The 23,064-nt window shown below is 41.7% G+C and overlaps 1 protein-coding gene across 8 annotated transcripts in view; it reads left to right on the top strand.

Moving 5' to 3' along the window:
• The window catches only part of CDH4 (cadherin 4), a 663,903-nt gene that overhangs the window by 548,799 nt on the left and 92,040 nt on the right, over positions 1–23,064 (top strand). For all 8 annotated transcript variants that reach the window (XM_084537932.1, XM_084537933.1, XM_084537931.1 and 5 more), the window contains one exon: positions 17,057–17,212. In XM_084537932.1, the coding sequence (XP_084394058.1) occupies positions 17,057–17,212 (156 nt within the window). The remainder of the gene's footprint in view (positions 1–17,056; positions 17,213–23,064) is intronic.

Genomic DNA, 23,064 nt, shown 5'->3' with positions numbered 1-23,064 from the left:
TAATGGATGTCTGGCTGTCACATAAATACATAACCTTAAAGACAACAAAATGTGCTAAGTAATAAGAGAGAAGCTAGTTTAAAGAAATTGCTTGTGTCATGATTTCATCTTCATCTGTCAGAAAAGATGATTAGGTCCTGCAAAGACAAAAGGGTAAATGATGTATTTGTAGCCAGGAATTAAATGCTGGGGCTGGGAAGGGATCTCCTTTATCTTAGAGAAAATAAATTTGAGTGGAATGTAAAGCTAAATCAGTGTTTATATCTCTACATGCACAACTTTGAGAAGGTTTGTTGTGTGTTCTTTTTCTTCCTATATTTGTTAGTAAAGGTCCTCTGAGGCTGCTGGTAGAGCTAAAATTTCTATTGGTATGTCTCTGGTACCCGTAGCTGACTGCACTTGCTGTTATCAGGCTGTTTTCTTATTCACGGGTAGCTTTGCTGGATTTTGACCATTTGAGATGTTTGATGTTTGTCTCCGGCAGAATATTTTTTGAAAAGTTTCAGCTGAAACAGTTCTTTCATCTCATGCAATTAGGGTTAGACTAAAATGCATTTTCTTCATTTTGATACTTGCTTGTTTTCTGCGTTACAGGCTGTTTCAGAGCCCTTTGAAGTCGATGGAAATCTGTCCATTAACTTCAATAGACTCTAGTTTGTCCCTAATCGATAGTAATTTGATTAAAATAGCTTTGAATGTTCTGGATCCCAGTGGACCTTGCAGTTGTTCTTTAGGTTGCAATAGCCCCCAGCTTTTCTGTGCACAGTCAATTCTGTTTGCCAAGGTAATGTAAAAGGAGACGTGAATCTCTCAGTTCTCAACGTTCTTGCTAAATCGTGATGGACAGGTTTCAGTTAAATGAAACCTATGCTGTGAGATCTGGGTGTGAGTGGCAGAGTCCTTCCACAGCCTGTTTCCTGCAAGCAGTGGGGTTATCGTGGACACAGGAATGGGGAGAGGATATATATCTTCTTTGCTTTCCCTTTTGTCTTCCTCCTCCTGGCAAATAAGCACACAGGATTAGTAGCAATTTGTAAGACTGCTCTTCCTTTAACTGGTTCAAGAAATTTACAGGCCTAGAAAAAAATAAGTGTTTCATTGTGGAACATTTTGGGGGTTAGACCATAATCCTTTGAAAATTGACATGTCTTTCCTTTCCTTTACCTACCTCAAAAGAGTTTCTCCCCTGGAAAGGGGGCATTGATCTCCTATTGCAGAATTATAGAATCATCTGGGTTGGTTAAGACCTTCAAGATCATCAGGTTTAAACATCAACCTGACCTGGCAAGTCCCATCACTAAATCATATCCCTTAGTGTCCCATCCACATTCCTATTAAATTCCTATTAAATAAAAAAGGATGGGGACTCCACCATTTCCTTGGGCAGCTCATTCCAATGTTTGACCACCCTAAATCACCACAAAGCCCCTCGCATAGGACACCACAGGGCCCCTAGTCCATCCTCTCCTGTAATGTTGAATCACCAGCTGGTCCCAAGCACCTGTGGCTTGGTTTGACCTTGTCTTTTTGCCCTCAAGTTGACCAGTGAAACCTTTCCTATACCAAGTTCCTGATCCTTTGAGGGAACTCAGCTCAGACAGTCAAAGACGCCCATGCTCTGATCTGTTGTTTGTTCACCATCACCCTGAAGTTAGGAGCTGAAATGCTGGCATTTCATAGATTGCCAAGGGCATCTTTTTCTCCTCATATGCTGTCTGAATGAATGTTCACAGCTTCCTGATACTGCTTACCTTGTACCGAAGCACAAATTTCTTTTCTCAACTCCTGTGTCTTTTAAACTCAATATTGAAGTGAAAGAGAGGAAAAACAACAATGAAGCTCTGCATTGAAATTGAAGTTCACAGTCTGACACAGATGCACAGAGTCTTCCAAATCAAAGAGAATTGATGAGCTTTGCACAGGCAGGTGCCCCAGCTCGATCACAAGCTAAATAATCCTGAAATTAAGATTGGAGCCTGCCACTGCTATTGCTGCCATATGTAGTGAGTACCCAGCTCTGCCTCCCGTGCAGCGGTGGGGAGTTGGGTGCATGAAAGCTCCAGCCTGCAGAGCAGTGGGAGCCCTGGCACAGAGAGGCAGCAGGCAGCAGGAGCACCACTCCTCTGTGGGGAAGGCAGATTTCAGAGTCCCGGGGACTTGGGATCAAAGAGCTGCAGAAATGACAAGTGTGGCGTGTCACAGACGGCCCCCTGCTAGGCATTGGGGGTGCAGTGTGGACAACTGCACATGCCACCTCTTAATTAGAGGGAAAATGCTGTCCCCCCAGTGGTGGCCTCAGACCAAAAGGGACAGGCTAAGGGGAGCTGGCATCTTCTGAATAAAGAGATGGGCAAGAACAAAACTGCCTGGGAATGGGGCCATGGAGAGAATGAATAAGATACCTTTCCAAAGAAATGTTTTCTCTTATTATTATTATTTTTAATAAGACTAACAACAACAAAAAAGCTACAACTATTATGCACAACACAGCATTTTAAAAGTTCACATGCTTTTCAAGCATACCCCGCTAAGCAGAAACTATGATTCATTTGGAATTTGCTAATTAATACTGGCATGGCATTGTCCCCTGCTGTTGCCCAACTTCTTGCTTGAGAGAACTTTTTCTTTTTAAAGAAAAAGGGAAATATTTTATCTTGGAACAGTAAGGTGCCTCTTCAGATGTGAAGTCTGCCAAGACAGGGCAGGAAGGGGGTGAAATGTGGGCGATTTTCTCTTTGTCTTCACTGAGTTCCTTTATCATCAGTAGCACAATCTGACTCTTAAGTAAAATGGTGACCAGCAATAGCATTGTGAGAAATGCTTGCTCTCCTCTCACCCCTGTCTTTAAGTACTATTAGCTGGGGAAGAGTAAATTGCCATTTAAACTCACGATACTGCAGCAGGCAAAATGATTTTGCCTTTTTTCTCCGTATAAACTAATGGATGTGGAATCTTTCAAAAAAAATAAGCCAACTCCTCTTAATAAAGCTCTGCATATAGATATTTAGCAGCTAAGCACTAAATCCATGGAATAGGGGGAAAGTGCAGAAGTAGTGGATTAATATATAAAAGGATGCTTTTTCCCCTTCAAAGCCTCCTTAAGTGCTGACTGATGGAATAAACCCTGAAAACTTTCTCTGTGCTAATTGTCATGTTCCTTGGCTTGCATCCCATTTACTGTCCTTCATTCTCAGTTTAAGAAGTTTCACATAAGAGCTTTCTTCTTCTGTTTACCATGTAGCTTATTCAAGCCCAGGGATAGTTCAGAGGGTCAGGAAATCTTCCTCCTGTTTCTTATTAAAAAGAAGAAAAAAAGAGCCCTGAAGATCTAGAGTTTGGAAAAAAAAAAAAAAAAAAATCTTTCCCCACATACATCCAGCTTCTCAAAAGCTCAAGAGCCAACTTTGAGCTTTCCTAGAAATAAACATGAAGAGATATCTCACTCTAATCACCACCAAAATACTGGGTCAGCTTGCCAGGCAGTTGAAGTCAGTGTAAAGCCACTGAACTCAAAGAAGCCATGCTGATTTGCACTGGCTTGAAGAGCAAGGCATGGCTTATAAAGCAGCTGCATGATTTTGGTATGTGACAGACTGTTTTCTTTTAATTTCCTCTGACAGAAAAAAAGATATGGCATAAAGTAATAATAATCTGTTCCTTTTCACTATCACCTTTCGAGCATGTATGGGATTGATGGATAAAGATCTATCCCAATTAAATGCTGAAAGTCATCAGTTCACAATTTTTTGCACTGGTGGAGTATTTTCAACCCTCCCATTTCCCACAGGACCTATTCCCTGCACTATTATCAACTTACTTATATTGAAACTATTATGAAGGCAATTTCTTGCCACCGGTGACTTTCACCTCACTTCCTCAGGGCCCTGCAGCCTGAGAACAGCCCCTATGGCTGAATCCACCAGCGAAGGAAAATTGGATGGAGTGACTTGAATTAAGAAAAAATAAAATGCTCAAAAGAGCGTTCTATAAGAAATGGTTTTCCTTTATTCACTGCTGATGGCTTTAAAGGTCATTTTTGGCAAGGAAGAGTAGGTACACCTAGGAGTAGTAGCTGTGTGTCCAGCCAGTGTCTGTTGGGGACCGTTGTTTCAGGTCCAATCCTGCCCTCACTGGTCTCTAGCAGAGCTTGATGAAGATGCAGGTGCTGTACAGGACAGCTCTGTAAGGCCTGGAGGACACATTTATGGCTTACAATTGAACTATAAAATCAGACACAACAGTGGATATCACGAACAGACCAGAGAGCATGAGAAAACACAGAAATGTTGTAAGAGCACAGATTTTGTTTGTCCTTCTAAGCAAGAACTAGAGCATAGTTTCCCTGTTTTGCTCCTGGAGGGCTGCTCTCGTGAGTGAGAACCAGGCTGGGTACTATGCAATGAAAATGTCGACAGTACAATACCTTTGCTTTCAGTTTGTGTCAAGTAGAAACCCCTTTCAGGGCTCATTTACCAGGACTTGGAGGATACATGTGACCTGTGGCCCCACTAAGGGAAGCCAGGGACAGATTTTCTAAAGATTCATAATAAGATATTTAGCGAGCCCTAGAAATAATTTGATTCTCATTGAAAGTGCTTTGGCAGGAATACGACTGTACGGAAGGTCTCACCCTGATTTGCCAGCATTGAATATCTTGAAATGTGTCACTGATGCTCTCCAATGCACAGAATGAGGTAACATTTTCTTCCAATCAGTCTTACTGTTGTATTGTGGTAGGTGTAGGCATACTTGGCTTAACGGTGACAGCAAACGTGTGATTTGGGGTTCATGGTACCGGTTTAAATGAAGTCCAGCATGCAGACTTCTGCATGTCCACCTTCTCTGGCTGTTCCCAGTGATTATTGCTCGGCCTTCTTCTCCGTATTGCCAGAGATATCTCTATTATACAGCTTGGAAAACAAACAGGAGGTCAGACTGTTTCTCTATGCTTTCCGTCTTTCTCTATTTTACTCCTCGGGCTGAGATTGACAGACCCAGCAGTGTGGAACAAAACATTGCTCCCGTAATTAACTGCTGCCTGTGGGATCCGCAGGTTATGTGCAGCTGTGGGGTCGTTCAGGGGGCTAGTAACAAACCAGAGGTGCACATAACAGAGAGGTGCCTAAGTGATCCCGTTCCTTCACGTGGGCTGCATTGCTGAAACCACTGGGAATACTTGTACTCGTATTTGGGATCTCTGGTTAAGAAATAGAGTTAGTCCCTGCCAGTTGCATTTACTGTAGTTTGCTAATCTATTCTTTCAGACACTACAAATAGTGGATTTCATTGTGCTGCTTTATTGATCGAAGGAAAGATTCGATTTGACAGCAGTTTCAGAAAAGCCTTCAAGTTGTCCAAGATGTGGTAGAATTATTAACTACCCTAAGCTGACATATGGTAATTTAGCGTTTAATGTTTGCTTTGACGTGCTGGGGAGTCATCATGCCAAGTTACCAGCTGATGCCCAGAAGTTTCTGAGTACATAAATAATAGCTGAAATAGTTTTCTGGAGCCATGTTTAGATGTAAGCATCCGTCCTTTGATTCGTTGTGTGTTATACTTAAACTTTCTTCGGCAGGATGGTGGGGGTTGGAACCCTGCTGCACTACCCACTACAGTTGGAATTCATTAATAGGATTTTGCAGCTTTTTGCAGCTGTATTTGTACAACTTCATCTTGAAATAATTTTAATTTCTGTGCCTAGGCTTGTAATTTTTTCAAGCGCGTTACACAGTTGGCTGTACATAATTATGTCTTACAGCCATAAGCACTGACAATCTGCTTACCTAAACTATTCTGCTCTAAACTTGTCATTTAACTGATGGTGAAGGAATTGCATGTAATTCACCAGATCGGAAATTAAATTATCAATTAATAATACTGCAAAAAATTAAACAAGAAATTCAGTATGTCTGTCAGAGTGTCTGCAATTAAAAAGACAGCCAAGCACCGGAATCCCAAATCAGCCTGGGCTCCACGGTCCTAATTTGCCAGGTCCACTAAGCTGCAGATCTGCACAGAAAAATCAGAGCCAGGGGGTTTGCACCTAGCTTTTATTTGTGTAAGTGCTTGGAAAGGCAAATGGCATCAGGAGATTAATGTGTACCCCCTGTAAATAGGGGTAAGGAGAACACTACTGATTGTAGAGATTCTCAAGGTTGGTCTTTGGAGTATTAATTTGAGGCTGCCTCTGTGCCTGTGACTTTTGAGGACTGTTCCTTGCTTTGGGGGTTAAATTTAAAAACTCTGAATGTGCTGTAAAAGGAAGTGAGACAGAAAAAGCTTCCAAACCATGTCAGAAGTGATGGCATTTTTTTTCTTTTTTTTCTTTTTTTTTTTTTTCAGTAAAAGCTCTATATGGCGCCATGTCCTTGAGCAGGTCTGTCTGCCCCTTGTGTTAAAAGCATGTGGACAGGGAGCACATCAATAAATTATATGAATAAGTCTAATGTGAATTCAAGTCAAAGTAAGCAAGGGTCTCAGCTCTAACCCTCACAGAAGTACAGTTAATGAAAAAGAAACATTTGCCAAAAATTCAGCGCTGTGAAAATGTTCCAAATAAGCAGAGTTCAGCTAGGTCTGAAATTTCCTAGAAGGCAATCTCCCTTCCCTAATGAACAAAGCAGATTTGCAGAAATGATGGGTGTTCCAGCATAACGAGTGCCAGAGGGAAAGATATCTTTAAAACTGGGGCAGGAGCATGGGAACAGCAGCCACAGGGAGGGAGGCATGGCCCCAGCTGAGCTGCAGGAAGGGTAGACGGGGTGCTGGGCTGATCTTAGGACTGCCCCAAAAGGGTGGAGCAAGTCTTAGCAAGTTATTTTGTGGTGGATCTGAGCAGTTCTGAAGCAGATGTGATGTAGTGATGGGGAATGCAGCTGCCATACATGTGGTCTCTGTGTGTGTGTTTGTGTGGCCTTTAGCATTTTTGCACTGGTGGTTGTGCACGGTCTGTATTAGGAGATAGACGTGCAAGCCCAGAGTGTGTGTGTGGGCACTGTGCTGGGCCGTGCGGTACAGGCAGGGTTGCACGTGCAGACACAGGTCTGGCTTCTGCTTGTTTGTTGTGACTGTGCCGGATTTTCCTGACCGCAGAATTCTCACGGTGTCTTGCTCAGCAGAAAGAAAAATGCTGCTCTCATTCCCTGCTTAGCTGCTCCTGTCTTGCAGAAGGAAGTGTATATATATATATCCATCCATAGACAGAATTTGGCAAACAAGAAGATCCAGTATTTCATCTGAGAGTTGCATAACATGCGAGAATAAGAATCCTAAAACCAACATCATCTCACACTGGCTTCATTCAGTGGAGAATAAATGATAGACTAAATCTGCAATGATGCCCGTTAGCATTGCTCCTGTAGTGCATAGGAAGAAATTCATTTTCAGCCTTCTCAGCTTTGATGGTTCCATTTACTGACCATTGAAATATCTTCTATATACACTGTGCGGGGTAATCAGCCCTACAGAACAAATGAATGGGTTTGTTGTTCCTATAATTAAACTTATTAGCGAGACTTTGAAAACTGTGGAGCTTTAAATCCTGCTCTGCAAGTGTCCCAAAGTAGTGTCTCAAACATGAGCCTCAGCATATATTTTTCTCCAAAACATACACACTAAAGGATTTCATTGTTGTTTCCTATTGTTAGCTATTTGCAGACAGGTCTAAAAGCTTAATTTTATGCTGAGAATAGCACTCGCAATCATGCCACAGCACCACTTTTCCATGATCAGTAATATCTGTAGGTGTTGTGCAGAATGTAAATTCAGTGCTTGGCAATATAAGGTCAGAAAAACTAATCAGTGGGGGAAAGCCAGCACTCATTATAGAAGCAAAGGTCATACTAAGACCGATTATATCCCTTGAGTCTGGGAAAAACTCTTTTCATGACGACACGAGTGAGTTTGTTCCCTAGTGATGTTTTTTCCTGTGTCCAAGCTCACTGTTCTATCAAGAGGAACGCTGCTTGTGTTGAATTTCTGCGTGAGATTGTGCAAGGACCCTTCTTCCTTGTTCGTCTCTCGTGCAGTTTAATTTTTAAATGCTATGGACCAGATTTGCAGCTGAAACAAATTAACATGCTTGTGTTTGAAGCCAGCAAGTGTACACTGATTTATACTAGCTGAAGGCTTTGACCATTAGTTGCAGTGCTCAGGTTACTCCTGGGAAGGTCACTGTTTGCTACCCTCATTTACCTTCGGCACTGAGCACTTCTGTCCTGCTCAGTTTTACACAGAGGGCGCTGGGTTCTCTTTGCGAGGCTGACTTTGCAGCAGATGCTGCACAAGGTTTAGGGGCAGACATACTACAAAAAGAAATCAGGATGAAGTCAAACTCCTGTGATTTATTTTCCCTGGCTTAATCTTCATTTAGGCATAGCTGTGGCAGGCAGCAGCGGGGTCAGTTGCAAGAAGACACTGCAGGATGTCCTACGTTAGGATAACAGCGTGTAGCCCTTCATAAATAGATTACGTGGAATGATCTATTGTCTGACATGACTCCTCTATTGGAGGAATAGGCAGTGTTTTGAACTCTCAGAGGTATTTTCTTTGACCTTTTGTCATGGAGCATCCTTGACAGCAGAGGAGGGCTTGTGCAGCTGGTTCAAATCCCAGTTATTTAATATCAGCCACTCGCATCTAGCACAGTATGAACCAGACTCAGTTCTTCAGGGCCAAAATTCGCCAGATAGCAGCATGTGCAGCTCCACTGGGATGCCTTCAGTCACAACACTGAAGAATCTGCTCTCTTGTAAGAGAGATAAGAGAAAGACTAGTAAAAACGAGTTTTGTTGCTTCTGCTATCACCATTCTGGCAGTGATAAGACATTGGTCACATGGCGGTATTCTGCTGATCTGTAATAATCTCTTCCCATCACTGCCACTCTCCTCCCTCTCACTCACCTTGCTGCAGTCTGAAGCATTTCCACAGCAGAGTACTTTAAACCCAAGCTGGCTGCAGAGGGCCTGAAGAAAAGCACATGTTGCTTTAAAAATTACTCTACCGTATCAGTTATCATTAGATGTGGAAGATCCATTAGCATTGGCCAGTCCCTGATACAGACACATTAGCTTCTTGACCTTCATAATAGCGAGTAATGAAAATTGCTTAATTATTTAATCATGAAGACCACGCAACAAATTGCAATTTACTGAGTTTTTGCTGGTAAAGACACAGACCTGGCAGCACTGGCATTGTCTTAGCTGCTCTCAGTCCCAAGTCACCACTTGGAAGCTTTGGCCCAACTGGAGGGTTATGTAGATCCTGCAGACCTCAGTCTCATTGCATCCAGGCAACTCGTGCTAAAACAAATTCTTTGCGCTTGCAGCATGGATGAAATCAAAATCTAAATGCAGCAGATCCTGAGCCCAGTTGCAGAGCTGCGTACCAGGTGTTCTCAGCTTGTCGTGGCTCATCTGATCACATGAGAAATTAGGCTTCCAAGGCAAGAGGATCGTTATTTCCCTTTTATCCCAAGAAGAATAATGGTAGTTTTAAATTGGGCTGTGAGTCTGACAGCTTCATTTTCATCCTGTATTCACACTGGGGGTCACACCTGGTTATTGGCCAGGACCACAGGCAGAAAGTCTCCTTTCCTGCTGCATCACGGTCTCCTTATCGAGCCTGATTTATATTCTCCTGTTCTCCATCTGCTCGATGTTACATCTTCCTCCAGGTACAGGAGAAAAACACTGATAAACAATTCAAAAAGCCTGGAAGGGAGAGAGGGAGCAAAGACTATCAAAGCTACTGATAGGCATGGGGAAAGCTCCGGAGAAACAGATCCACATGGATGTAATTGGCCTGAAGGGAGCTACTGCTTTGGCCAACAGCCCTTGGACAGAGGCAGCTGCCTGAGAGCCAAAGGACCTGTGAAAGGCTGGAAGCTTTCCGCAGCTGAACATTTGGTGAATTGCTTTAGCCAAGCACTTGCGGGGTCAGTGCAGAGGGAGCAAACTCCTCATGGTAAGAAGCAGATGAGCTGGAAGGGAATTGGGTTCCCCTGCGGACTGCGGGGACAGAGCCCGGCGATGCAGGGAGCCGGGCAGTGAGAGATGGTTTCTCTTTAGGGTTTGAACACTTGGTAGCTTCACTTCTTTCCCTAGCACAGGCTGCATCATCAGTTACATCAGTAACTTAAATGAAAGCTTTAATATCTCTGATGTATTAGTTTTACTCTGTTTCATCACAAAAATAAATACATTATAAGTCATTTTACAAAAATTTCAATAGGAGCAGAGGAAAATACAACCTGACATGAAAAACATCCAGCCGTTAAGACAAAGCAAGCATTTTTACAGTTTGGCTTTGGATTCACATTCTATAAAAGAAGAGGAAGAAACTTAAGCTCTTGCATAGTAATAATGACAGTAGCTAAATGCTGATTGTAAGTGCATGAAGAGCAGCATTCATCACAGTGCATTTCAACCATGGAAAAATTAGGCATCGAGTCTAAGTGTAGCCCTGGGTTTTCTCTCTATAATGTGTAGAAACAGAAAACCACTTCTTCCAGGAAATTTCACGTATACTGAAGTGTTTAAGGCAAGAGGATGGATTTTCTTCTGGAAGTGTTTTTCTGAGATGTTTATTTGTCTATGTTAGACCAGACACAAAGTTTTTAGAAAGTTATGTATGAGATGAAACCAGTCCCAGCTGGGGGAAGGAAGAAACCCACAATTATAAATGTGTGTGGCGTTTCCATCCTGTCTTTCTTTGCCAATAGAGTTCTCTTCCTACTTAACCTTGTTTGCAAATAGTGCCAGCAGGGGGAATTTAGCTCAATTGACAGGAGTTTTGTCCAGCAGTAGATACAGACTTTCAGGCTGCTGCTAAACCCAGCGCTGTAGTTAATGGAAGCTTTCCTTTTAGTCAAGCTTGATAGCTGTCCTTGCCATCTCAAAGCAGCCGCTTTGCAAGGTGCTGAATAGATTCTGTTTTCTCTGAAGACAGCTGAGGTATTTCAGAGGATCTTTTGTCTTTGTTTTTGTTTTGTTTTTTTTTTTTTCCTTTCTGGGAAGTAGGGATGATCATTGGCAGGTCTGATAAAAGGAGACAGGAGTTCATAAATATTACTTTAACCTGGTTGGGTCTCTTAATCTGTCTTAATTTTTCCCTGTCCATTTGACTTCTGCAGATATTTATTGAAACCATATGTGACTCAGTAAGCAATACGCAGTAATTTGTTTGGAAAAACAGAGCTAGAGATGTGTCTATTTACTGGCTTCTGAAACAACTGTGAAATAAGAGTTAAGAACTTCTATACAAATGACTCTTAAACATATTGCAGATTCAGTTAAAAATAAATAAGTCAGTCCTTAGCAGGGATTTCAATAAGCAGTAAGAGTAGCTGAATTAAAATATTTCCACTAAAATTAATGAGCCAATCCTGGAATGCTTAGACTGACTCTTAAGTGTGCTCATTTAAAGACGTTGAATATGTTTGCCTGTCTGAATTTCTATGGAGCATTTTGAATGCATGACAGATTATAGTTTTCAATTATTTTAATTTGGTTCTCTTAATGGGCAAAATAGCTAAGAGCTTAATAGTAGAAGACACTTATTGCTTATCATTTACATTATTTTATGTTGTCATTAATAATTATAGTGGGTTTTATAAAACAAAAAGGTCAGGCCCTAGTCTCCACAGGTCATGTTAGTGCAATTGTTGCATAGTATTCTCTGGGAGATTTGGGAAATGAAGTCTTTTTGAAGGGCATTCTTAACACCCTATCCTTATAGAACAAGTTGAAGTATTTTAAAGGAAATTTATTTTTTTTAGCTTGCTCTGTGAACAGAAAATGCAACAGAGTATAAATTGCCTGCTTTGCTTTCTCTTGATGCATTCCCAGCAGTTTACACATTATCATCCCAGAGTGACAGGCAGAACCCAGACCGTGTACAGCTCAGTGAAACCTGCTTGTGATTTAAAAAGGGACATAGTTAATACATTGTGTCATCTAAATTCCTGTATGTACCAGAAGACATTGCAAGTCACCAAGGTAATTCTGTGCAGAGCTTGACTGTTTGATTAATAAACATTCAGAAGACCAAGCACTAATTCCCACGAACTGTGAACAAGAGAAACCACCACCAATGTCCTGGGTCCCTGCTCTTACATGGAAATGATTAGGTGATATATCCTCAGATTTAGCAGTGAATCTAGATTGTAGCTTGGTTCTTGCTACATTACAATAAAAATGCCAACATCAGATTTAATTTTACTAATCCACATGATCACACACTGCCCCCTTAACTCAGAGGTCCTAAAACTCAAAGACAGTTGCATATCTGAAGATATGGAGACCATATAAGAAATGGGTTGATTTGCTTGTTGCCAGCTCCCTTTCATTTGAGAAGATGTTGTGAAAAAAGAAATTAAACTAAGGTTGTTGTGCACATCCACAAGGATAAAATACATGAGCCTTTTCACTGCAATTGCATGCACGCTCTTCCTTTTGCTGTGTTACTTAAATTGGGCCCCAACCCACTACCAGTATAGTGGTTTGAAAGCTGTAGAAAAACTGTGGATATCCAGAAGAGAGGAATAAACATGAGATTATTCCTGTCCTCTAAATATAGTTTGCTACATAAAGGAATGCTGTTGGTACAGCCCCCATCTTCTCTCTGTAGGCTCAGTTGCCCTCCTTTGTTCAGCCTTTCCCTACATCCCCCCTTTCCTAGCTTTCCAGGCATTTCCCTTACTACTTTCTAAACAACCTCTACTGAGCCACTTTTTTCTGGCAATGTCATGCTCCAAAACCTATGTAATTTATGGACTCGCTGGAGTTCTCCAATGTGCTGACCATGCAATTTTCAGTGGTCCACGTTCCCTGTGGTTCTTTTTGTCAGCTGCCGGGATGAGAGGATTTGTGAATTCAGGGCACAGCAGCAAGGGATGGTGGTGCTAAGAGCACAAAACGGATACGGATCAGCAGGAGCAAAACAGAGGGATAAAATCTGGTGCCTCAGAGAAGCTCATCAGTGGAAATTCTGCTTGCCAGTAAAACTTGTGAGAACAGTTTAGCTCCACGTTAAACGCTGGCAGAGATGCACGAACCCTAAGATTTTATCTGTAAAAATGGGATGCAATCCTGTGTCACAAGCTGGCTGCTTTTCAAGCCCATCTAAATGTGACATTGCTACAAAGCAGCAAGCCAGCTCTGAAGGGCTTAGCTCTGTCTTATCTCAAGATCTGCAATGCTCATTTTCACACACGTTAGTTATTATATCAGAACCTGCAGTGGAAAATACCCATCTGTGAAATCACTCTGATTTCTCCTGTTTCTGGGATCTTTAGAAATGAGAGCTGAGTAAGGCTCTCGGCATTCTGACTTGCAAACTTTGGCTGCCACATTTGGGCTCCGTTTTGTCTGGAGCATCAATTCTTAGAGGTCAGATCCCTACTTCACCCTCCAGCTGCGAGGCTGCAGGGTACAAATGGTCCGTGTGTATCTACCAGCACAGAAGGGTTCTCTGCTTCTCAGGCTGCTCACGTGGAAAATTTCACCTGTGTTCATGAGATACAATAAGATGGAGGATGGCATCTTCCACCGTAAATTGCTTTCTCTCTGGGATGTTTTTCCTCACCAGTGTAGCAATCTAATCTGAGCTCCATTCCTTTTTGAGAGTAAAAGCTGCTTTACAAGCAAAATTCTCTTACGACATTCATGAGGCATCAACCCTGCTCACAGCACTAGACGCAGGGTTGTACCGTGCCTGGCACTGGAGAAGCTCGAAGCTCTAAGGGTTCTCTGAGTGAAAAATGTATAAATACAGCTAAGGAAAACTATCCTTTTGCCTTCTGCTTTATAACCCAGAAACCTGCATAGCTATTGACTGCATTATGAAAGGTAAATGAATAAAATCCATCTGTATGTTCTCCAGTCAGAATATTATAATATGGATATGTTGCCATCTTCTCACTTCCCAGGCATAAATGAATGAAAAAGAAACTCTCTCCTGAGCTAGTAAATTCTCCCCAACCAGTAATTTTTTCTCCCGTTCTAGTGAGTTTCATGGGAATAGAGATTTTATTATTATTATTATTATTATTATTATTATTATTATGGTAAACTGCTCCAGTAATGGTTTCAACAAAAGAAGTAAACCTTGCATTGTATTCAGATAATGTTCTTAACTTCTCAACAAGATTTACTAAATTGCACCCTGGGAATTATGCAAATGAAACTTTTGGTCAAAATGTTACAGGATTTCTGTAAAAAAAAAAAAAAAAAAAAAAATCTTTTTAAAAAATCTCATTAAAAGCACTAAAATAACATGTTGCAATATAAAAAGCATGTGCCTTTGTGCGATGAATATCTCCCTGGTAGTAATGCATACTATACTTCATTGTCAATGGTCTTTGCAACTTCCTGTGACAAATGCTACTTGTATGTTTCCTCTGAGCACTTCACATCCTTGTGTTCTTAATGGCGATGGAATTAAGCACAGGTAACAAGCAAACTGTTGTAGGACGTTGGCAGTTAACAACAAATAATGAGTCATTGCTGAATATTTGCAACGTATTTACCTATCTTTGTTTTGCTCAGCGCAGTATAATCATCTCATGTATTTTTCTTAGCATAATTGGGTAAGTTGTGTGGGTCTTGTGATATATTTCATCTCCTAGATCTGCAATGATTTACATACAGACAGCTTAGACCCTATTAATGCTAATAAAGTGCTGCAAGGACATCCTATAGCATGCACTTTATTAAACTGTACATAGCTTTCTTAGAGAGCTTCTGTTTATCTCTCTTTCCTGAAAATAAAATATAGTGCCTTTAGCACTGAATATTTAAATCTAGCCTCCTTTTCCATGTTTCTGTCTCTCTCTATGCATTTCTAATGCTTCTATCACAATGGGATCTGGGTACTATATGCAACAGGAAATAGAGCATAAAAATGTCCACGAAGAACTAACAGACTCTCCCCTTCCATGTTTCAGGTTAAAATTACTTCCATTTTAGTTCTGGGAGGGAGGCTGGTTTGCTGATGCTTGTACTTAAGTCATGCCAGTAGTTGAGCCAGGTTGCGGTTGACGTTGGGGGTTGAGGCTAGGCCTGGGGACACCATCCTGGCTACAGGAGGAATGTGCAGATACCTTGGACAGGTCAGGAAACGTGCAGATACCTTGATGCAGGTGCATTGATGGAGACATGTACTCAACTATGTGTCCCAAGTTACCCTTTTCTGTTCTTTCTTCTTAATTTCTAATATGGGAACCCCATACAGACTCAAAGCTGGAGCATGAATGGAGCTGTCTACATTTTCTCTTACCTTGAGCCTAGCTGCAAACACATACATAGTGGGTTAGAGCTTGAACTCCTGACTTGAGCTATTCATTTGCACAGACATTCACATAAATTCAATTTTCAGCCCTGCCTACCTGACAGGGTGAAAGCTGACTTTCTAAAAATGGGGACTATAGACTGCAGTTATTGAACTGAGGAGCCAGTTGCCATCATTAATACCACAGCTGTGCAAGCAAAGCTTAATTTTAATATACTCTTTTTCACCCATGGATTTACTAATGAAAATTGGATTCTTGCCTGTCTACTTGAGTCCATATTACAAATACCCATCAGGCACACAAAACCCCATATAAGCTTGTGTGCAACGTGAGGGCACATTCCTAGTGTCCCCAGTATCTCTTTTAAGTGCACGTCCAGTTTTTCTTGGTGCTAACAGCCTAAACAAGCAGTGAATCCTGTAGAGAAAAGACAGATGAAACTGTCTGTATTCCCTGACCTTCAGCTCCAGCAGTGTGGGTGCAGCACGAATCAATCCTGGCGGTGCCTAGCAATAACTGACATTATTAGCTGTTAACAGGAGCAGGCTGCTCGGTGGAGGCAGTGCAAAGAAACCAGCATACAAGCTTGGTAATGATCTGGACAAAAGCATCAGAGGAGATTCTTGAAGACGCTTGTTGGGGGAACTGGTGTGATTCTGCGCCGACGTATTCAGCATCTTGCCAGCCTCCCATGTCGGGAAAGGAGGAAATAACGATAGGTTGTGTGCAGGTTGTGTCAGCTCCCCAGACTGGGGCTGCTTTCAGGGGCGTGGGGGCCTCCTGCAACCTGCTGAGCCCACCCAGCAGCTGCCAGAGCAGAGACGCTAACGTGCCCTCAGCTACAAGATTTCTATTATCTGCCCACAACTTTGTTGTATTCATAGACCTGTTAGGGAAAAAAAATACACCACTTTTATGCTGCCAAGACAGTTTGTGATGGTGCGGGGGGTGGTAATTTATTTGTACCTTGCACTTTGTTTCAGGAATAGTCATGGTGTTGCAAGAACTTCTTTCAGCATTTGATCAGAAAATTAAATTTGGTTTTAAAGAGATAGTCAGGGTTGCTAGGACAACATATTAACCTCCCTTTTTTATTTTCTTCTCTCTGAATCCAAGGTTCCTGTAATTCATCAAGCTGTATTTGATTTGTCGTGTTTCTCAAGGCATGGGAGGGAAAGAGTTTCAAAAGCAATGTACCAAATGCATTTTTCCTCAACAAATAGTCAAATAAAATGGTAATGTCCCACCCGGCATTCCCATCCTTGCCTCATCAAGCCAGCAGGGCTGGACAAAGCAGGAGTGAGCAGCTCTGCTCTCCAAATGTCATGGGAGTGTTTGTGTGCACGGTTACAGGGAACGAGAATGTGATGGGGGAGACAGCAGAGTGTTTTCAGAAGTGATTAATGGCTGTGAGACGCCAGGTATAGCTGAACAATTTGGACATTTTCAGGAGCTTATGGTTTCAATAACAAGTAAATGGCATTTTTTGTGCATATAGATTCTTCTACATCTAAGGCAAAAAGTCGGAATTTCAATGATTCCTAGAGAATCATCATGAATAAAAGAGCAGAAAAATAACTGAAAATATGTGGAATACACTTCTACTGGCTTTTTTCCAAACCTTCAGCATACAGCTCCCTTGTCAAAATTGACAGCAGTATTACATTTATGCAGCTTTCAGGCTCAGATCTTTAAAGTTGTTTAAACATCCATATGGCTTTTGTCCAAAACTTATTGATTGCTGTCTTTGTTGTTTCATCTAGATTCGTTCCGATAAGGACAAAGAGATCCATATCAGGTACAGCATCACTGGAGTGGGAGCCGACCAGCCGCCAATGGAAGTCTTCAGCATTGACCCTGTGTCTGGCAGGATGTATGTGACTCGCCCGATGGACAGAGAAGAAAGAGCTTCCTACCATGTAAGCACAAGATGCCAAGGGAAAAAACACATCTTAGATTTTATCTAGGTTCACAGAATTGCTGGGTTCAGGGAGTCTCATCTTGTTTAGGAACACGTAATTTTGAGAATATTGGGATCTGCATTCAAAAGCAGAGCCCAGATACCAGTTTGGTATCTCTGTGTCAGCAAAGCCCTGAGGAGCTGATTGCAGAGGTGTACAAGGTTAACTAACACCACAAGTCTCAGTGCCATCTGTGCTGGAGCAATTGTGTATGTGTGTGGAGACGTTAGCTTTGTTTCTGCTTCCCTTCAGCGTAACCTGCCCTTGCTTTATCAGCTGCATCAATGCAAAGCAGCATTAAACCAATCTCCTTTTCTGAAATAAGGTTACAGTCATTTGTATAAAGTGGTGCAACTTCATGCCGCTTATTAAATCCCTGTAAATTTGTCTGTGGAGCAAACCCCCCAAAACCATGAGAAACCAACCGCTACATTAGCGTGTCTTGGGAAACTACCAATTTAGGAATCATTACCGCAGTTAAACATGCAATAATTGGCATAGTCATTTTTCATTTTAAATCACTAGGAGATGTTCAGGAAGTATGATGGGGGTGTGTCAGATAGGTTTTTAAATATGCAGATAGACTAATATTGAATATGAGGGAATTATTTAAGATTAATTACACTCAAAAGTGCTGCCTTACACTACCCTAGTTGATAAAATGCTCTACCTGCAGAATACTTGGAGTGCAATTGGTCATTATGTTTTGATATAAATCATAGCCCATATATTTCATGGCATAATTGCACAGCGAATCCAGTCTCACAAATTGCTTTAAAAGCAGTGTTGCACCTTGCACGATAGCCCCGCAAAATTTCAAGCACTTTCTGCATCTACGCCTTAGTTGTTTCCCAGAGTGGTTGTGAAAGGTTGTTTCATGGATTGCTTTGTATCAGCATTAGCCACATCTATTGGCATCATAATAGCCGTTCCCAGGGATGCTGTAATGTCAGTGAAACAGTACGGGTCACTTCCAGTGACACCATATTCCTAACTGCTCCGTCGGAGATGCACATTCTGTCAGCTTTATCAGGTATCCAGTTAACCATGTTGACACAGCTTCTGGACTGGGGTGGAAGGATAAAGAAAATAGATTACCTCTTTAGTTGGGTGGAAAAAGAGATTTCCCCTGTGTAAAAGAGAATCCGAAGGAAAATTATTTTATCCTCTGTGAACAAGAACAATTATTTTGTTTTTTTGTGCCTGTGAAAATATGAAGAGAGATTGTTTTGAAAAAGAAATATTTGAGATACTCTGAGTGTCATCTTATCGTTGCTGATATTGTTTCAGCAGTGCCAGGTTATTGTAACAGTGTAGTCAATAACACAATGCACAAGTTAACACCTTTGATGGAGCTGCTATGATGTCTAGTAATGGACATTCTCAGTCAAAAAAAAAAATAAGATGAAAAAAATTTTGTCCCCTGTAATAACAAATCATGCAACGCCTTAATAACAAAGTTAATCTGCTGGTTATAGGAAATTCAGTAGACTGAATTCTCACCTTAACAAAGGCAACTGGTAAGTCTGCCTCATGCACACTGCAGGATTTCCAGTCTTTTTTTTTTTTTTTTTCCTTACAAAAACCTTGAACTGGCAATTCCATGCACAAGAAAGCATATTCACACTCTGAAGGTTACAGGAATTTATGGAGTGAATAGTTGATAAATACATTGTGAGACCTTATAGACAAGAATAGTGAGTGATAGAAAATCTTTGTTAGCAGAGCAGTAGAAGGTGATGGAGATCATTTTAGTCATGGCTGTAAACAACCTTTAGATCCTTTAGCCTCAGTAGCAGTTGATTGATGATTTACTGAATCATCAATTGTTCATTTAATAATCCTCTACAAAGCATGTATAAATACACCATCTCCAAAGCAATGACTAGTGAAGAAATTTACAGTAGAAATGGATGATCCTTGAAGCTGGAAACAATAATCCAGCCTCCAGAAAGAAGATAGAGTCCCAAGTCTTGGCTGTTGCAAGTTTCAGAGAAGTTGGTTAATAAATGCCACTTCAAATAGCCAAACCCTTAACTGCAAGGCAGACAGACTTGAAGCTAGACTCATACCGAAAAAACAGCGACTTAGGTATAGGCTTGGACCCCAATTATAAAGCTTAGCCATCTTTAAGTTGGTTTTACGTCTGCTGTGGAGATTTTGTTAGCTCGGTTAGTAACTCTAGACCTAACCCTTGAGTGGGTGAAGGCTGGCAGCGGAGCTCCGGGCACTGCCCCTGGTCCGCAGCAGCACAGGGGCTGCAGATGGGAGTATTTATACAACCTCAGGTTTTCTGCAGTCCTAAACAGAATGTTCAGCATCTCTGTCACCGCTGAGTGTCGTCCTCATTGCTTTCATTCCCAGGTAATCTGGAATCTAATTATAAAAATAATAATAATAATTTGCAAGTGTTTGTGAGGCTACATATGAAGAGTTCTGTTTCATTAACTCCTACATTCTCAACACATATTTTCTTATGCATAATTATCTGCATTGCTTCAGGACTACCATTTTAAAAATACTAGTGTTTTAACTCTCCCCACATTTAGCAGGCCATTTGTCTGATGAAACCTAACCTTTTCCCTAAGGAGAAATGGATGTTTTCTAATTAGTTCAGGAGTTCTCTAGCAGAACTTCCCCATACGTTTTCATGAACTTTTAGGGAGGATCATTCTGAGTTTGATGTATGCAGAGATATATATTCCTCGGGGACTTGCTTTGTCTGCCCAGGTGCAGTGTGTGCTAGCAGCCCTGCATTAGCTTCACCAGCACAATTGGCAGGGGCAGAGATCGCGAGTTCAGCCGCATTTTGGCCTCATCTGTTGTCTCGTCTGCACTAGAAACCAGAGTGCAAACTCTCCGGGGACCTTGCAGACATCCCAGATGCAGTGTCAGCTGCAAATATGATCAGGAAAAAATGAGAAGGGCTTTGCAGCCACTTAACCAGCACCACGTTGTGCTGCAGAAGCGCGTGTTGTGCTGAGCGGTGTGCTGGGAGCTGTGTGTGCAGGAACGCAGCCTCGGGGCGCGCTCCCAGCACAAGCGCCAGCTCACCCCCGTCTTGCTGCGGCAGGCACGGCTTGTCATTGCTTCTCCTACTCTAGTCAGCCCTTCATGTTTATTGCATGCCAAGTAAGTTTCAGCAGGTAGTAATATTTAATATGCATGAGCTCTCTTGGCCTTATTTAGCTGCGGTCCCAAAGCCCTGTTTGTACTGGTGCCTGAATTAGTGACTCCGAATGTCTTTTCTGATCCACATTGGTTTCATAGCAAGCTGCATTTAGGCCTGTCAAGTGCTAGGGATAGCAAACTGGCAGGTTAGTTTTCCAAAGATATTTTGCAAGCTTTGTTTATAAAAGCCATCAACATGTCAATAAGCAGTCATTGCTTACGGTACCCAAGTAATGTACATTATGGAGGAACTCTAAAGCAAGTCCTAATCCAATCCCAGACACATGTATGCCTTCAGCATCAGACTAATGAAATATTGTCTCAGGAATGGCTGGAGCAGGACAGGTTAGTTATAGTCTGAGAAGGAGTTATTTGCAGTGCAAGAAGGCATAAAAGATCTCTCAAAATTCAGGGATACAAGAGCTAATTCCAGTATTTTTAACCAAGTTCTAGTGAGTAATGCCAGCCATTTGTGTCACAATGTCCTAATTTGCACTTTTAATCACAATTAAGAGCACACAAATTAGGCATGACATTGTATGCTTATTGCTTAGAGTCCCTGTCACTGATTGATAATATATATTTGTATTAGTAGTATTAGTGCATAAGTAGTATTCATATTTAACACAATTTACTCTGTTGACTTTGACTAACTACCTTCAGATACCACCAGCCTCCGGTGTAATCAATAATCATGATACTGAATCATTTGTATGCCAACAGCTACATTTACATGGGAAACTGTCAGTAGAAAAACCTCAGAGACCTGTGGTAGCTGTTGCTGAATATGATAGCAACAATTGTCATACCTTTAAGCAATGTTTGTTAAAGAATATTGAGCCAGCTCTTTGGTTGGTGTACAGTGTACACTGACTAAAGATTAGCCGGCTATACCTGTATTAATTTTTAAGAATCCTCTGCGTGGTGTTTCACTTATTATTTATTCCTTCTCTACTCCTGTCATGTTCTCCCTCTTAGGGACAATGTAAATATTTCAAGCTAACTTTATAAGTGTTTCTTAGCTGTATCTCCAGCTAGCCATCAGCTTCCCTGTGAACACTTGTGCACACCTGTGTGTAGTGTGTGTCCTCTGGTCCAGGCTGTGCTCACTGGATTTTTCAGAGCTGTTTTTTCCAGCTCTAAGTGATGTCTGTGTCTGACTGAGCAGAGCCATCACCTTTTGTGCTTTACCCACTGTCACAAGCCATGGAGAAACTCATGCACCTGTTTTTCATGCCCACCTGTCCTACCTCCAAAGCACTGACTTGGGTACAGGTGGGATCAGACTGCAGCCTGCTCTGCTGAGCACCTTGTTAGGCTCTTGCCTTGCACAAATGAAACCTATCTGAGCATCTAAAGAATGACTCCAAAAGGAAGAGTGTTGTCCAGCTTGAGGATGCAAGATGAATACAGAGATCAGGGCCTGAGGGCAGGGGAGAAGATGAATTAAGGAAAGGGAATGCAGTATCTGATCTGCCTTGGAGGTGCACCTTGTTTCTCAGTGGACAGATTGCTGAGTTGGAGTCCATCTCCCTTTGCTCCCTCCTCTGGGAGGGATCTCTAATTAGGAATGGTCTCTAATGAGGAAGACCTCCTGCTGAGCACAGTTTATATTCCAGTCTCTGGCTCAAGCACCACATTTCCCTCTGCTGCAGTTGGCACTGACCACAGAGGAGTAACATGTTGTGAAATGATATTGAGATATTACCACGAAAAATTGTTAAAAGAATATTCATAGAGAAAATTCATGCAAGCAAGTGCAAGAGGAAAAAAAAAAAAAAAAAAAAAAAAAAAAAGATGAAAAGTTCATTGAAATGAGGCAAAAAGGGAGCAGGATAGGAAAGAGGAGTGTGCACCCAGACACCAGCACAACCCAGGACATGAAGGCGCAGTGTCTGCTACACCGAGGCAGGTAGCGAGATGAATGCCATACTCCTGGCTGCCCAAAAGCCATGAATTAGGACACCATCCTGCCTCCCATAGCTCAGCCAGGTGCAGGTGCTAGCTTGATGCAGGTGGGTGAGATTCCTGCAGCCTTGCTCACTGAAATCTTTCTTTCCTTGAGCGCAGGCAGTAAGTACCCTGTTCATAGCAATGTGTGCTAAGTGTAACAAGCAGATAGATGTGCATTGCTGAGAAATTCCTTAATCCTGGAGGTTTCAAACAAAAGCTGTCAAATGTAATTAAAAATTTGCAGGGGGAGAGTCAAATCTGAGGGGAAAGATATCAGCCTTGCTCTCTGCTTTATCTCTGAATGGAGCCATTTCCGCTCCTGGAAATACAGCAAGAGGCAGCCCAGTGCTGCCTCAGTTTGAAGATAATAACTTTAATTTTAGCTCCGAATTACTTTTTTTTCAAAGGCAATCTGACCTCTGACTTGTAAAGTTATTGAATTGCTACATCTGACATGATGAAGGATAGCTCAACAGGTGGGAGTCAAAGCAGTTTATATTCCGGCAAGAAATGCAGATATTAAGAGCATTACAAATCAAGAAATACAAATGGTACATCCTGTATTGAAAACGAAGCCAGACTTCTTCAGTCTTTAAAGAAAAAGTGCTTCTTAACTTCCTTTAAAAAATGTTCTTCGTTCAGCCTATTTCACGTGGCAGTTTGTTCTCTTTGCTTGATTAAATGTT

Source organism: Aythya ferina, assembly GCF_964211825.1.
Source record: "Aythya ferina genome assembly, chromosome: 16".
Classification (NCBI taxonomy): Eukaryota; Metazoa; Chordata; class Aves; order Anseriformes; family Anatidae; genus Aythya; species Aythya ferina.
Note: the sequence above shows the minus strand (reverse complement) of the source record. Positions and strands in the feature narration are given on the sequence as shown.